We start from the raw sequence: 14,885 nt of genomic DNA, 5'->3' as shown, positions 1-14,885 counted from the left end.
GGTTACAGCTGTTCGTATTCATTTCAAATTGCTTATACCAATGTCTTATGTTCTTCGCAAGTGGAGCTTCAACATGGAACTTTGCACAGAAAGCACGCTGCACAGATATCACTGATTCACATTTCGCAAAGTTCAGAACACACAAGGACTTCTGCTCGGAGCTCGCCATCTCGCCTATTCTATTCCTTTGCTACGCCAGTTCCACCAACCTGGAAAACAGAACTAATGAACAACAAAATTTCAAACATTCAAGTCATGAATGAACACTGTTCACGTATTCTACAAGAATTTATAACAATTTAAAACTAGGACATTCTTTTTTGTACACACAGTATTTCTACCCCGGTGGTAGAACACTTGAGCGTGTGTCTTATTTGTAACTTAGTTTACGTTGCTTCCCTACCGCTTGTGGCTAATTGCAATGGTAAGGTTGAATGACTATTAGATTAAATTGCGGAAGGGATATGAATAGAAGATCAAGATTTTGGTACACAAACTGGGCATATTTTGGGATCAAAAGCAGTATATAAAGTAGCATTTTGGTGTTAAAATGGTGAATTGACACACAAATTTGATTTCAAAACTATACTTATTGCACAAAATTAACATTTTACTTGTAGTAGTACATTATGTAGTTGTCACAGTATTAAGTTTATTCCTGTGTAAAGAAGTCCATTTTTGCTTCTCGAATATTTACAGCAGAATTAATCAATTTTCCATGATTTACATAACTCTCAGGATAATTCAGGCCTTGGAAAGTGTCGCATCTGTAAATAAACTCTAAATTTCATGTTGAATAGTTTATTTTGCATTTTGCAGATCATTTCATATCATTTTGTGACATTTTGTAGCAAAATGCACCTCACACCTTTCAAAAACATGGAAAATTAAATTACAATGTGTTATTTTACATTATTTATTTTCGGCAAAGATGAAATATGCATGTCCCTAGCAATTGCCCGTGTGTACACACTAGAATTAAAACCTGGAAACTTCCGTATCGAGATTGAAAATTGAGTATGTAATGTGTTTGGCCACTGAGCCGAACTGCACCGTTATCGTACATTGTGTTGCGGTATCTGAAAGCATCTTTGTCACATAAATCTTTACTTGTAGGATAAACATATCGTTTCTGCCAGAGAAGAGCATAGTGCCGTACACGTGGGGACCTCATAAGGCAGCGCATGGTGATTCTTGCCTTATCGTCTTCTTCTCCGATGGTCAGCAGGTGGAGAGAGCTAGGTCGTTTATTCAGAGCATGTCAGCAGAAAATGTAAGTATCTCTTATCTATTAGAAGAGTTTAGAAAAGAACATTGAAATCAATGTAGCATACACCTTTGCATAGTTTAACACTAGAACGGCGAAGGATTTGATACCCCCTAGAACAACGGAAAGGGGTCATTTTGACCGCTTGTAAGAAATGCATTTAAAAATTCTAGTTAAATTGAACATATTTTTAATTTATATTATTTTCTGTGCTTCATGTATTATAATCAAAGTGTTTAGGTGGTTTGTGATACATTTTGATTACAAATAATAATCGACAACTGAACACTCCAGAATACGCAACATTTCACCTTGAGAAACTACTACAGGGTGGCTCAATAAGTCACTTAACACCCCCAGTACAATGCCACTGCAGCATGGGACGTGAAAATGGTGATGACCAATCGTTATCAGGCCAAGGGGGAACCACATTGACGTCACCCGCATGGTCGGCAGCCATCTTGATGTCCGCCATCTTGAATTCAACTTCAGAAATTTAAATGGGAAGGGGGTCATGCGACATATCAAAATAGGCTAGAATTTCACCAGGAAAACAACTGTGACATTTGTTTTCACCTAACTTTAAATTTAAGGGCGATTTCCGCATGGGAGAGTGACACGTCCTTTCCTTTTTGCTTAAATGTTTATTGTTCAAATAATCGTTAGTATGTGATTATGTGGTATTTATTGTTAGACCAATCACTGAAAATGTCCGGATATTGACTTACCAGTATGTACATATCTTGTAGTATTGGTTGGCATGGGAATTACGATTGTGTTTTGTGTTTACATAAAAGTTTAAAAGAGTGATGATGTGAATTGATCGTGTCAAGAGTAGCATATTTCCTTTTTCACTGATCTGAACGAAAATGCCACTAACACGTGAGGAACGGATTGCCATCATATTGATGTCAGGGGAGAGAAGTACGCGTGACATTGCCGCAGACTTCAATAACCGCAATCCTGCAAGACAACCGGTGTCACATGTGGCCGTCAGCCAGTTGCTGGCAAAGTTCCAAGATACTGGATCTGTGGATGACAAGCCGCGACATGGACGTCCGAAAACAGCCACGGATGAGGGTACTGCTGTAGCGGTGTTGGCATCATTTGCAAAGTCCCCAACCCGTAGCACACGGAGACTGGCACTGGAAAGCGGTGTCAGCAGGGGTTCAATTCAAAGGATTGTACGTGACCACCACTGGCATCAGTATAAGATACAGCTGCAGCAGCACCTTAGTGAGGACGATCCAGACAGGCGTTTGCAGTTTTGTGAGTGGGCTATAGCACAACTGCAACGTGACCCTGCCGTCGGTAGCAAGATTCTGTTCAGTGATGAGGCTAATTTTTATGTGTCGGGAGAGGTGAATAAGCAAAATCTGCGGTACTGGTCACCCGAAAATCCACATTGGACAGATCCCAGCAAGGTGACGGGAGGCGGGAAGCTAATGGTGTGGTGTGGTACTTGGGGTTCCCGACTTGTTGGTCCATTTTTCATTGAGGGCACCGTAAATGCAGAGGGCAACTTGCTTCTGCTATGGGAACAGATCTTATCATCCTTACTGTCCGAGGATGGGAGCTATTCTAAATGGTTCCAGCAAGATGGTGCTCCACTGCACCATGGGATGATAGTCCGTCAGTACCTGGATCAACAATTCCCTCACCACTGGATTGGTCGCCGAGGGACTGAAATGGCCTGCACGCTCACCTGACCTGACACCATTGGACTTTTACCTCTGGGGACACCTGAAAGCCATGGTGTATGCTACGAAAATCAGGGATCTGGCCCACTTGCGCACATGCATTGTGGATGCCTGTACTGCAATAACTCATGAGGTTCTTCAGAATGTGGTAAGGTCATGGGAGAGATGATTATACGTGTGTGTTGCGCAAGAGGGACGTCATATTGAGCATGTGTTATAACTTTGTGGTATTGTTAACTCTGCAACAATTAAAGTTAGGTGAAAACAAATGTCACAGTTGTTTTCGTGGTGAAATTCTAGCCTATTTTGATATGTCGCACGACCCCCTTCCCATTTAAATTTCTGAAGTTGAATTCAAGATGGCGGCCATCAAGATGGCTCCCGACCATGCGGGTGACGTCAATGTGGTTCCCCCTTGGCCTGATAACGATTGGTCATCGCCATTTTCACGTCCCATGCCGCAGTGGCATTGTACTGGGGGTGTTAAGTGACTTATCGAGCCATAACTTTGTGGTATTGTTAACTCTGCAACAATTAAAGTTAGGTGAAAACAAATGTCACAGTTGTTTTCCTGGTGAAATTCTAGCCCATTTTGATATGTCGCACGACCCCCTTCCCATTTAAATTTCTGAAGTTGAATTCAAGATGGCGGGCATCAAAATGGCTGCCGACCATGCGGGTGACGTCAATGTGGTTCCCCCTTGGCCTGATAACGATTGGTCATCACCATTTTCACGTCCCATGCCGCAGTGGCATTGTACTGGGGGTGTTAAGTGACTTATTAAGCCACCCTGTACTTGATGTGACATGTTCGGAGACGTCCTTCCCAGTCCAAGAACACTACCTACATGGGAACATGCTAAAGACAGGATGATCCTTCCTGCTGTTCTAGGGGTATAACATGAAATTTCACACCAATAAATTATATTTTGTAGATTTCAATATACCATCTTAAAAAGGAGAAAGAATTATGAAAAGTCACAAAATTTCGAGGAAAGAATAAGAAAAACAGGATAGTTATTAAAGAAACGGTTCATGTCGTTATGTGGTAGGGGCCTGTGCTCAATTTCTGCTTCTTTTTTCAGTTAAAGGCTTATCTCCATATTGTGTGATGGTCAGAAATGGCCCCACATACTGATTTGCCCATATAAAAATCAATCAATCAATTAATTATTACGATATTTTTATGAATAGCTTGTAATTTGTTCGTGTTTTCATGACTTCATAAGTCATAACTATTGTATTTTTCTGTCAAAACTGTATATACATTGATTTAACATCGATATTGTTTTGGTATCTGTTAAAATTTCATACCATTTCAAGGTGATGCATTGCTATTCCAGCAGTGTGGTGTTAGACATTATTTGACTATTCTTATTTTTAATTGTTGAAATGATCGTTTCAGCCCCAGTGCTTGTTGTTGCAAAGCAAGGAAGTTAAAATGTTGGCAAGTGATGCCCAACGTGTCTTCAATACAAGTTCCTACGCCAGTGTTGTGGAAAGGGGATGCGTAATTGGCTTACAATACAATGGACCAAGCGGCATATCTGCCTGCCAGAAGGTAAGAAATTAGCAATTTCCTTTGACCAAGAAAAAAAAACACAAATATTCTCTTCATTTGCTCTGTCACAATACCAAGAAAATTACCTACTTCAACATCTTTTTGAAAATCCCAATGAAAGGATTGTATTGTTGTTTAATTTGCTGTTGTTCCCTTGAACTCATTTCCCTCGTAAATTTGTAACACTGACATTTCTCTTGGACTTAGATTTAAATATCCTGCTAGTCACTAGCTACTTTCTACAGTGGAAGTTGTAACAATATGTATATATGTTGATATACATTTTATACAAAAGGCATGTGCGACTTGACTCACGTTGTTACAATGCAATATAAGTACTTAAAACGTCTCGAAACGTGTTTTCTATAAAACGTATACTCACGAACCGTAAGTAATCATTTTTATAGTATTTTTTTTAAGTACTTATATTGTATTTGATATACAGGGTAATTCAAAATGAATGCGACTGCTGTAATGAATGCAATTCACAATTATCGACATAACATGAAAGTTAAACTCATCAAGTTACTTGGTACACAAACTATGGGTGGGCAATAAGTCAGTTGTCACTAGCAATCGTTAGACTTTGTTTTGCCTAGCATAGTGGAAGTCAGTTGTGAACTTGACTAGTGCATATTACCCAGCATTCTTATATTGGGTAATATGCACTAGTCAAGTTCACAACTGACTTCCACTATGCTAGGCAAAACAAAATCTAACAATTGCTAGTGACAATTGACTTATGGCTCACCCGGTACATGCTCTTTGCTCGGACGATACGTTGACTTGGTGGGGCTTCATAGGTAAGTCACACGAATGTTTTCAACCACTTCATTCTTGACAGATGACTGTCCTATGCTTGTTCCCTTCCATAAGCATCTCGTTCTCTCAAACTGTTCCACCCACCTTGAGATGCTGTGACGTAAAGCTGCTTCTTTGGCAAATTTTGTCTGGAAATGTCACTGAACAATGGTTATCGATGAAGTTTCTGTGTATTCTAGCACCCAATCAGCCTTTTCTTTCGCTGATGCTACCATTTTAGATGACGAGCTTGTTTTGTTTCAGTGTTGCCAGATGAAACCTGGAAAGGTAAACTGTCATGTTATATCGATAATTGTGAATTAAATCCATTGTAGCATTCACAGGTATGGTTTCTTTTTGTACCATTCATTTTGAGTTACTCTGTATAGCAGGGATGGGCCAATAGCGATAATGTACCATTATAATTTTTTTTTTTTAAAGACAACATGGCGGATAGTACTGGGAGCGTGTTTCTTCGCTCTGCAAATTGTGGTTTTATTTTCTTGGTGTTGTGCTGCATTTGTGTTTTTCAATACCATGTACGTGTGAGTCAGAACTCTGAAGTAACTATGGTGAATAGTGGCTCATTATTGGAGACGTGGAAAATAGGAAATAGGAATTTTCTTTTTCCGGCCGCTGGAACTTCTTCTGGCCTGACCGCAGCCATGATGGGACTACGGACGTCCGAGGACCAACGACCGCGAGGTAAGCGATCCACTCTCTGTTACTTTCACCTCTTGTGCCTCGTGCTCTTGTGCGGTGACATCCATGTCAACCCGGGACCCTCCCAAGGAAATGATGCTGTTTTTTTCGTATATTACCAGAACGTGCAAAGTATTAAAAACATACTTTCTGACTGTGACATTCACTTAAGCGAGCTACTGCAATATGACTGCTTACTTTTCACCGAAACGTGGCTAAACGACACGGTGTTGGATAGTGAATTTCCATTTTTAAAGCATTTCAATGTATTTAGAAATGACCGTGCAAGTCGTCGTGGTGGAGGAGTGATGATCTGCGTTAATGTTAAATGGAATTGTAAAATACGAAGAGACCTAATCAAGGACTGTGAAATTATTTGGATAGAACTCAATTTTCAAAAAAACAAAAAAACTGCTAATTGGATCGTATTACCGCTCACATAAGAACTCTCCCATTTCCATCCTCGAAGCCTGCAGGGATTCGGTATTAGCAGCAATGACAAGTGGTGATATTATGCTATTTGGTGATTTCAACCTATCCATCAATTGGGAAAGCCCAAATCCGGGAACTATAAACTGTCAAAATGATAAGTGGTTTATTGATATGTTCATTCACGGAATAGGGTTAAACCAGTTCAACTTGCATAAAACACATGGTGACAGCAACCTTGACTATGTACTGGCAACCCTGCCTAATATGCAGGTAACTGCAGGAAAAAATCTTCTAACCTCGGACCATGACTCACTCGATGTCACAATGCACCTGCCTACCATGAAGAAAGACAAGGAATCCGTCAAGCAGAACCAACCCCCCCACCACCTATGGCGAAAAGCTCCATGGAATGTCATCCAGCATGCGCTCAACGCCTACCCTTGGTTTTTGTTGATGGAAGAGGAAGTAAATGAAGCCGTTGAGAACTTTGTTGAAATTCTGCATGCCACGATTAAAGACTTCGTGCCCACTGCGAGACCTAAATCTACGAAATACGCCGTCTGGTTCGACAGAGAAGTTCTCTTTGTGTTAAAAAATAAAAAACAGGCTTGGTATCTATGGAAGCAGCACCCTAATATTCACACTCACGGTACCTATTGTGACATCAGACGTCATTCAAAATATCTACTCAGAAAAAAATATAGTGAACACATAAATAACATAACAACCGAATGTACTACAAACCCTAAGAGATTCTTCACATTACTAAATTCAAGAAAACAAAGCCCACGTATACCTAAACAAATTGTTCATAATACTGATATTGCTAGTGGAGAAGAAAGAGCCGAACTTTTCAATGTTTTTTTTCCATCAGAACTTCTCACCTCCCTCAGTTTCTGACCCTCTCCCCCACTTAAATGCTGTCTGTCCTCACACACTATCTTCAATCAAAACATCCCCCGAGGAAGTAAAATACCTTCTCGCTTCATTGCCCCTCCACCGGTCCCTAGGTCCGGATGAAATTCCCACAATATTCCTACGTAAAACTGCCGACTCCTTGGCTCTTCCTCTGTCTGCCTTACTCAACAAATGTTTCTCTAAGGGTGTGTTTCCAAAAAACTTCAAACGGGCCAACATTGTGCCCATTCACAAAACTGGAGATAAAAAATGTGTAAAATCCTATAGACCAATCTCACTTCTATCGCCACTATCAATTATTTGTGAAAAAATCATCAAAAACAGGTTACTTCAGTTTACGTCACCATATACCAACACAGCACAACATGGTTTTCTTCCAGGCAGCTCTTGCCTAACAAATCTTTCCTTCTTACTTTCACATGCTGCCAGAGCTATTGATAATAACTCCCAACTTGACACTATATATTTGGACATTTCGAAAGCCTTAGACAAAATTAATCATAAATTTCTTCTTCATAAATTATCATCCAGATTTAACATCCATGGCAAATTTCTCTCTTTACTCCAGGACTACCTCCATGAGCATGAACAACGTGTTGTTCTTTCAGGTACCTCATCTAGCTTTCGTCCCGTTTTGTCTGGAGTTCCCCAGGGCCGCTCCTATTCCTTCTGTACATGGATGACCTCCCTGAAAAACTGTCCTCCCTCCCTATCAATATACTTTTGTTTGCGGATGAATGTAAACTCTTTAAGGAGATCTCATCGCATCATGACATGATGATTCTTCAAAATGCTCTCACAGAACTTGTTAAGTTGTGTTGTCAGTGGAATTTAGAACTAAACCCTCAGAAATGCTCTTTCCTTACTTATTCCCTAAAAAAGAACAAAGTGCTGTCTACTTATTCTATTCAAAATAATCCAATCCAAAACGTTTCCACCCAAAAGGACCTAGGTATTATCATGGATGAAAAACTCACTTTTAATAATCATATTATAGCTACCACTAAAAAAGCCATGCGCCTTCTCGGTCTTCTATACAGATTTAGCGAAATTCAAAACCCATCATCTCTTGCTTTATTCTTTAAATCTTTCATCTCGCCCATCCTTGAATACTGTTCCCCAATTTGGGCAATGGCCTCAAAAACCAATCTCACCAGAATGGATTCAGTTCTCAGTTTCTTTCTTGCAATTGTTCGCCATAGAATACCTTCCTTTCGACATGTATCCAAATCAGACACCATGGCTGCTCTGAATATTCACTCTCCATCCTTTCGTCGTGATCTAGCTGACATGAAATTTTTATACAAAATAATAAATGGCAAAATCAGACCAGATCTCCTAATCAGTGAATTCTCACTTAGGGTACCCCAAAAGCAAACGCGCAACCTGCAACTCTTCCACAACCCAACCACTAGGCTACCCCTTCTACAACGCTCCTTGTTTTACAGGCTCCCAGAAATCTACAACAAACTTCCCCTCAATGTAGATATTTTCCTTCCAGAACGTAATTTCTGTATATTAGTGACCAACACCATCTTGTTATTGTTTTTATCTTTTGTTATTTTTTGTTACTACTTTATGTTGTTTCAGTGTAAAATGGCCAAATAGACTGTATCTGAAACTTTGAGTAAATAAATAAATAAAAAATAAATAGATACTGATATTCTATCAATCCGATATGAAATTCCAAATGGTCTGTGAAGAACCTTAATGATTGGCTCATTGACCTCCTTAGTAAACGTGCTGCCAGATGACTACAATGCAAAAGAAATTGCATATTTTGGCATCTACTTTTTAAAAATGTAGAGCATGGAGATTATGTAGCTTTATTCTTAAATATTATAACAAAATGGCAGAATATTGCACTAAATTATGAGGTACTTATAGATATATCGGATCTGTGAAATTGTACATATTTTTACCGATACACCGATATGCCTATATCGGCCAATACCGATAGAGTATTGATTAAGCTGTCCCATCCCTAATACCGTATTTACGCGTGTATAATGCGCACCCTGGTTTTTGATAGGGAAAAGTGACAAACAATTATATCTCGTTCATAATGCACAGTACAAACCAGGTTCAAGAAATGGCTTTTTTAGTTGTAGGTCGTAAAGCTGTTGCTATGCCGATCAACTGAATGACATCCTTCCAATTCAATGAGCCACCTGTTGCTATGTGGACCAAGAGGAGAACATTACATTACAAAGTGAAAAATTGTGGCACATGGCCTGTAAACTTTTATAAGTGATTTTGCTCATTATTTCTTTACTTTTTCTAAAAACCTTCAAAATATATACTTTTTTTATGACTAACGAAACATTTATAGGAGGCATCTAGCACTTAGCAGCACAAGTTTTCTTCCATGAAGGCATTTACACACTCCATATATGTCACATAATTTGGCCAGTAATAAATTTTAATTATTATTTTCTTTTTCCTTATCTTTTCTTTCATACAAAGTACTATAAAAATCAGAACGTTCCTTCATTTTGTGATGAGCTTATTTCAATCGCATTGCACATTAGTGTCGCCATCTTCAATGGAATACTGTTGCCATATTCAGGAACTGCAGAATTCAAGCTTTACAACAATATATAAGGGTTCCGTAAACATCAAAGAATTATTCCATGCATAATACGCACCACACTTTAGGGGTAAACATTTTGGAAAAAAGTGCCCATTATACATAAGTAAATACGGTATATAGTATTAATTTAATACATTTTAACATGTACAAGAACATGTTGATTGGTCCGCTTGCAATCTCCAGGTTCAAGCCCCAACCTGAACATGGATGTTCGTTTCTGGGTGCTCCTCATGTCATCGTGATTCATCTGATTTGCGAAATTGTGGCATGACTGGTGGTTTGTTTGGTAGCTGAGTGTGTCTTTCCACTATGCCAATATTTAGCCTGATCAGAAATGAATAAGGGGAAAAGTGACTGTGGTTCATGTAACAAGTGACCTTTGCCTGTGGAAGTGCAGAGTTTTTCTGCAAGTTGACTACACGGGGCGGCTGTATTTCTCAGCAGTGTTGGGTGTAACATCGACAAGTGAGGTGCTCTTGTGCTGTTATATCATCATGGAACATGACTATCATGAACAATGGTAGGCAACAAACAAATGTTCTCGGGTTACCAGCCAGGTTAAATTGGAGTTGGTTTCCAACGTTTCGAGGGCATACATTGCTCTCATCTTCAGGGAATGGAGAAATGAAATGGAGACTAGTGTAGGTTAATATACATGACTATAATGTGGCGGAGTTTGGATTCTGTCTTCCTATTGGCTCTCTCTGGATCTTGGTGTTCTCATTGGCTGGTGTCTTGTCTTTAAGGAGGAGTGGGTTCGAGGCGTGACTGAGCTGGAGTCCCACGTTCCTGTTGAGATTGGTGCTTTCCCGTGATACGGCTATGGCTTCCTTGACCCGTCGGTCCCAGTAACCGGTACATTTGGCTATTATTTTGGTGTCGGCAAATAAAATTCTGTGTCCCTCCGTGATGCTGTGTTCTGCAAGTCCTGACGACTTTTCCGGTTGTAATAATCGGATATTACGTTGATGTTCATTCCGCCGCTGCTCAATGGTGCATCCCGTTTAGCCTATGTATGGTGTCCCACACTGTCCCATGACCTGGAACTCTGTATTCCAGGAGTATACCAATAATTCTTGAAGCTTGCCTGGTGGCGAATGATGGAGATTTTCTCGGGATATCAACCAAGTGATTCTGGATAGGCTTCAGGGATTGAAGACGAGAGTGACGTTAGTTCTCGAAAGCTCAAAAGGCTATCCGGAAATCACCTGGTCGATATCCTGAGAAAACCTCTTCATCGAACTTTACATGTTGTCCTTATGCTATAGATAGAGGCATGCATATTTCGTTTTTGATGAAAACAAGAAATATTAAATAAAATGTTCTAATGTTAATTTTTCATGTTTCTGAAAGGTGTGGGGTGCATTTTCCCACCCAGTTTTGTCACGAAATAATGCGAAATGAACTGCAAAATGCGAAATAGACTCTTAAACACAAAATTTACAGTTTATTTGCCGACGCGACACTTTCTGAAGTCAGAATTATCTTGAGTTTTCATGGAAAATTGATTAATTCTGCTGAAAATATTTGAGAAGCAAGAATGGACCCCTTTATACAGGAGTAAACTTAATATTCTGATAACGACATAAATTAGATTGCTATTAGAAGGAATATGTATATTTTGTGTAGTAAGTGCAGTTTTTAAATCTAATTTGGGATTATATTCACATTTTTAAAACCAAAATATCATTTTATATACTGCTTTTTCACCACTATAACAGCGAAATTTTATTTTATTTACTGCTTTTGAACCCGATATTGAGTCACTTTTTGTACAGAAATTTTTCTTTTTTATTTACCAAAAATATGTGCCCCTATTACTTACGTGAAATTTAGAACATTTCGAAGATCCACTGTCTTCATTCACAAAAGGGTACGGCGAAATCTTCTAAATTTCACGTAAGTAATTTTAAACCGCGTTTACCGCAACCATCATGAATATGTGCCTCTAACTATAGATACAGTGTATATTTTCTTCTGGATTCCTGCAGGTAGCAGTGAGTATTGCAACATCTACAGGGTCAACAGGACTAGTGTACGTCAGTTCCAGCGCAAAAGCAGCAGGCCAACAGATAGAGAACTTTTTCAACTACGCAGATATGCAAATGGCAGGTTAACATTGTTGACGAGATTTGTGCAATGAAAAAAGTGCCATTGCTCTGTTCATTGCAATATCCAAGAGACTGGAACAAAGCCTCGGCTCAATTTACAAGGAGGTACGTGATCGTTGAAGTTGGCTTCTTAACATTTAGAATCAAAGGTAAATGATCTTCACTAAATCAGTCTAGAAACTGAGGAAAATAATTTTGCTCATAACCGCATAAAGGTGCTTTGCAGTTGTTGTATTGCTATTTTTAACTTGTGTTTAGAATGTACATGTGTCGCGGAACGTGAAGACGTTCCTGGCGACATATAATTAAGAGGTCGTCGTGAGGTTATCAGCTAGATGATTTCTGGAAATATTTCCCAAACTGGCCCATGTTAACGCACTCCGAGCTACTGTGCATGTGTTCTCATTGGTTGTCGACTAGTTGCAGAATCATCTCATGCATTGTAACTTACGATTGAAAGTTATTTTTCTTTTTAAATGCCACACTGCTTATCTTATTTAATTTTAGTTATGGTTATTAGATATTCAGCATCTATTTCTTGATTTAACAACATTCACAAGAACACTGTTTCCTGTAGCAAACATGAAAGTGAGCCGTGCTTTTTTCTTTTTTAGTCTTTTAATTTCAACTTCAGTGAAAGGTTTCCAATGTCATGCGCCTTTCAATTGTTGGCATCTCGGCCAATGATATTTTCGAGTCAGCTCAGAACTTCCAACATGCAGACTTCAGTTTTAGTGTTGGATGATTTCAGGCACAATTTGTTTCTTGTATGTGTTCCTGTGCTACGACTGACTTGATAATTGTAAAATACTGCCAGTTTTAGTTGTGTAAAGCATAGGCACCGACTTCACTGAGAGAGAGAGATATTATGTATATTTACATACATAAAATATTGTTCATGCCAACCTTGCCCCCAAAAATCATTTCAAGTTGCCGCCTGTAGTGTAAAGCTTACGAATTTCGAAAATTTAAATCAAGAAAAATCAAATTATTGACATTCAAACAAGAATTAATTACTGTGTTTTTATCCAAACTAGATTTGCGCGTGTGTGGAGGGGGATTGTTTTGATGAACACATCATGAGCTATTGTAGGTTTAAAAAAAATTGAAATATTTTCAGAAATCTCCTAACTAATTACCCACTGAAAACCTCTTTGCATTAAGTAGTATTGTCTGTGTGTTTCTTGCGTTAGACAAACTTACCACCTTACTAAAAGTACTGCAAACAACCAGTGTAAGAAGAATACAACAGAACAACAAGATTAATTTATATAACCCACTGTTAGTGAGAGAGATCCAGTTGTTGCTTAGAAACAAAAACAGCAGGAACATCTGAAAACAATGCATTGCCGAGTGTATAATTTACAATCTAGTTGGTGTTCATATGTTGTTTTCATGAACTGTTGTATTATGTTAGCACCTGAAATATGACAACTGTATTACACTATGTCAGCCCATGTAGATATTTGTGTTCAAAATGTTGGAAAAGAGTAGTTACCAAAACTAGTATTGTCATCCTGCTCTTTTTTGGAAGTAGATGTTTTACCGAAGTATAGTGAATATGTTGTACAGTAAATTTTGCATTTTCCCCCCTGGTGTTTTGCATCACGATGCGGGTATTTTTGACGTGAAATAATAAATACACCAGAGATGCCAATGTACGACAGACTGAAAGCTGTTCCGTCATAATGTTTTGGCAACATTGAAGTCTGTCATGAGATGTTGATAAACTTAAATGGAATAGTAATTTTTCTGCGGAAAGTTACGTAATGAACATATAAAAAGGTAAATGTACTCTTGTGCATGTACACACATGCCATGATGGGTGATGTTATTGTAGAGCTCCACATTTTCTTTTGGGGTGATGTGATCAGCATCACACCCAGCTGCCTTTACCCCCCAGGGTTGTCCCCATTGATATGAGTCTGGCTTGTCCTCAGAGCCACGCAGAAACAGGGAAATGACGAAAAATTCCTGGTCCAGACAACCTGCCCTGGGATTTGAATCCGGAACTTCTGCGTGGTAGCCAGATTCTGTACCAACTGAGCTACCACAGCCCCCATAGTTAACATATACAGTCACTAAATTTGTAATAGTCTTTTGCGTCGTGTTGTACAGAACTGCTGACACAATTTTGAATTTATATGTCTGAAAAGAAGAGCTCCCACATAGCTGAATGGTTGATACTCTTGTCTTTGGTGCAAACAGTCCCAGGATCGATCTCCTGTAGGAGTTTCACAATGTCTGTGTTGACGAAGTATCTGGAAGAGAATTGCAAAGCTACGTGAAAAGCAGGCTCTGGGCTAGAAAGCCTGTGATGGGACTCAATGTGCTGACTGTGCATCACCCAGTGCTCCTTGTCTAGCCTTGGTCCACAAAAAGTTTTGCTCCGTGGAAAGGTGTCAAAAAAGAAAGAAAAGAAACATACACTTGGACAACTTTCTAGGTTTCGAAAATGACCTTATCAATGTTGGAATCCTTGGTTTCAATTAAAACTGAATGTGTAGCGACAGCTCTTCAAGGTCCATGACCTGCCAAGTCACTTTTTGTAGGGCGACATGTGATCAGTGCATCAAGTCCCATCACCACCTATTTTCTGGCTTTAATGATTGGGGTCCACTAATATTGCTTCAAATTGTTGTCTAATTGTTCTCATTACACTGGGTCAGCACCGAAATATTTGGAACACCAACCGAGGATCAACCACAGGACCAAGTTCACCAAATGCAACATTGCCAAACATTTGGCTAAGTGGAGCGCTCGTGGTTTATGGCCCTCTAAATTTGAACCAAGACCTTTA

The 14,885-nt window shown here is 39.2% G+C and overlaps 1 protein-coding gene across 1 annotated transcript in view; it reads left to right on the top strand.

The window, feature by feature from the left end:
- The window catches only part of LOC145979769 (protein XRP2-like), a 28,694-nt gene extending 15,540 nt beyond the window's left edge, over positions 1–13,154 (top strand). The window contains exons 5-7 of the mRNA XM_083112753.1: positions 1,117–1,273; positions 4,373–4,528; positions 11,966–13,154. Of these exons, the coding sequence (XP_082968879.1) occupies positions 1,117–1,273; positions 4,373–4,528; positions 11,966–12,091 (439 nt within the window). The 3' untranslated portion in view covers positions 12,092–13,154. The remainder of the gene's footprint in view (positions 1–1,116; positions 1,274–4,372; positions 4,529–11,965) is intronic.
- Positions 13,155–14,885: the final 1,731 nt, after the last annotated feature.

The sequence above is a fragment of the Lepisma saccharinum genome, chromosome 26, assembly GCF_977018435.1.
Source record: "Lepisma saccharinum chromosome 26, izLepSacc3.1, whole genome shotgun sequence".
Classification (NCBI taxonomy): Eukaryota; Metazoa; Arthropoda; class Insecta; order Zygentoma; family Lepismatidae; genus Lepisma; species Lepisma saccharinum.
Note: the sequence above shows the minus strand (reverse complement) of the source record. Positions and strands in the feature narration are given on the sequence as shown.